General features: G+C 37.1%; 1 protein-coding gene across 1 annotated transcript in view; it reads left to right on the forward strand.

Moving 5' to 3' along the window:
• LOC104124428 (scaffold attachment factor B1) overlaps positions 1 to 2108 on the forward strand; it is an 18006-nt gene that overhangs the window by 11778 nt on the left and 4120 nt on the right. The window contains exons 12-14 of the mRNA XM_035892269.1: positions 139 to 230; positions 618 to 724; positions 1869 to 2108. The exon at positions 1869 to 2108 is cut by the window's right edge and continues 63 nt beyond it. Coding sequence (XP_035748162.1) covers positions 139 to 230; positions 618 to 724; positions 1869 to 2108 — 439 coding nt within the window. The remainder of the gene's footprint in view (positions 1 to 138; positions 231 to 617; positions 725 to 1868) is intronic.

The raw sequence follows: 2108 nt of genomic DNA on the forward strand, positions 1-2108 counted from the left end.
GGCAGTGTTTGACATTGTGTCATCCTTAACAGAAGCAGTTGGAATAGAATATAGCTTCTGGCATAGCAATGAGTAGTGTAGGTTATGTAGTTTGATTGGTTTTTCCATCTCTTTCCCCTCAACCTCTGATTTATATAGGAAGTAAAGGAACAGAGAGAACAGTAGTAATGGATAAATCCAAAGGAGAACCTGTTATTAGTGTGAAAACATCAACTGCATCAAAAGACAGAGTAAGTAATGTTTCTGCATGGGAAACATAATGAGTTTTCCTTAGAAACAAATACTGAATCCTGCCAAGCTACGTGTAACCCACACTTGTCTTACTGATTTGTCCAATGAGAGTTTCTATAATGTGGATATAGATTTTAATTAGTAAAATACCTTTCATATGGCTGATACCATATTCAGCAATAAAATCCTGCCAAACAAATGTGGGAAGGTAAGTATTCCCATGTTAATATATGGTGTATAAAAGAACAGCTTTTTTGAAAAATGTGGGGACCAAGCTTTTGGAACATGATATAATATGAATGGAAACGGAGCTTAGAGTATTGTTTGTGAGTTGTCCTTTTATAAATGTACTTCATTACGTTTTTCTACTTCAATATTAAATACAGAGCATTAAGAGCCAGGATCGCAAATCAGAGAGCAGAGAGAGACAAGGCATTGTGCCATTTGACAAAATTAAAGCACAGCGAAAAATGAGGGAGGCAGAGCAGCGCCGGTAAGAGCAACAGTGAAAATGTTTGAATGTTTTTTTTTCTAGAATGAGTATACTTTTCTCTTGATTAAAATGACTAAGATAGAGGGGTTTGATTTGGTTTTTACTTGTAATTTGTTATATGTTTGTGGGTCACATATCTAATGAATTGGGAAAGCTCCAATTATTGACTTGTGTCAATTGCTTGAAATTGCGTTTGGGGAAAAAAATGCAGTTTGGTTTTTTGTTCTTTTTCCATTTTGTACATTTTGTGCCTTAGATTTATTTAAGTATGCTGCTCTCCTTAGCTGGGTATGCATTATTGTAGAGGTGAAATGATAATTCTAAACTTGCCACACTCAAATATACAGAGAAAGACCAGGACAAAAGTTGTCTTTCTCAGAATAAGACCTTGTCTTTCTTGTCATAGCATTCAAAATCTCCCTAGTGTTTGAAATAAAACAAGATGAATATTCTTGTATTTAAATACATTGAGTCTGTAGAGAAATTCAAAGTTTCCACATTTTATCTTTTTAGTTAAGAACACAGTTTGGGTATTTAATATTTTTTTGTTGGAGTTTTATTTCTGTTTTCATGATGTTTAATACAGGATAAAGGTGGCAATAGCCATCCTTCAAATGCCTTGCTAAAACTGTGACCTGAATTCCACAGTAAAACATTTTCCACGCATTACAAAACTTTATTGCTTACCTAAAGTAAGTTGAACTGGACAGAGGGGGAAATGCTCTCATCATTCTTACTGGAGAGGAAAAAGTTTCTCTCGCATATGTAGATTTCTGAGCCTTAGTAGAGTCATGTTACCCACCCTACTTTTTCTGGCTTCTTTGGAATTGGATATTTTATTTGAGTAAAAGGAATGAGCTTTTGGGGCATTTGGATTCGAATTCTCCTGACCATATACAATTCTTTGTCCCCGCAGGTGGGTTTTGTGGGAGTAATATGATCAGTTTTTAAATACAAGTAATTCATGCATAGACTGAGTGTCTTCCCTCCATGCCCTCTCACCCACCCCCGCCCAGTTTCAAGGAGCTGACACAAATTTGCAGTCACTGTGGTTTTAGTTTTAATAGTACTTCTTTTTTCCTTTTTAGCTTCCTTTATTTGTTGGAAGTATTAGATCTGTAACCTTTTCTTTCTGTTAAAATAGCACACGTGAGCGTCGGGAGAGACAGCAGCACCTGCAGACTATCCGGGAACGAGAAGAAAGGGAGAGGCTTGAGATTGCTCGTGAGAGACTGGAAATAGAAAGGCAGCGTCTTGAACGAGAACGGATGGAAAGAGAACGACTGGAAAGAGAACGAATGCACATAGAGCATGAAAGGAGAAGAGAACAAGATCGCATTCAGCGAGAAAGAGAAGAGCTGCGACGCCAGCATGAGCAACTGCG

The sequence above is a fragment of the Egretta garzetta genome, unplaced genomic scaffold, assembly GCF_000687185.1.
Source record: "Egretta garzetta isolate BGI_Z169 unplaced genomic scaffold, ASM68718v1 scaffold4, whole genome shotgun sequence".
In the NCBI taxonomy this organism is placed as follows: domain Eukaryota; kingdom Metazoa; phylum Chordata; class Aves; order Pelecaniformes; family Ardeidae; genus Egretta; species Egretta garzetta.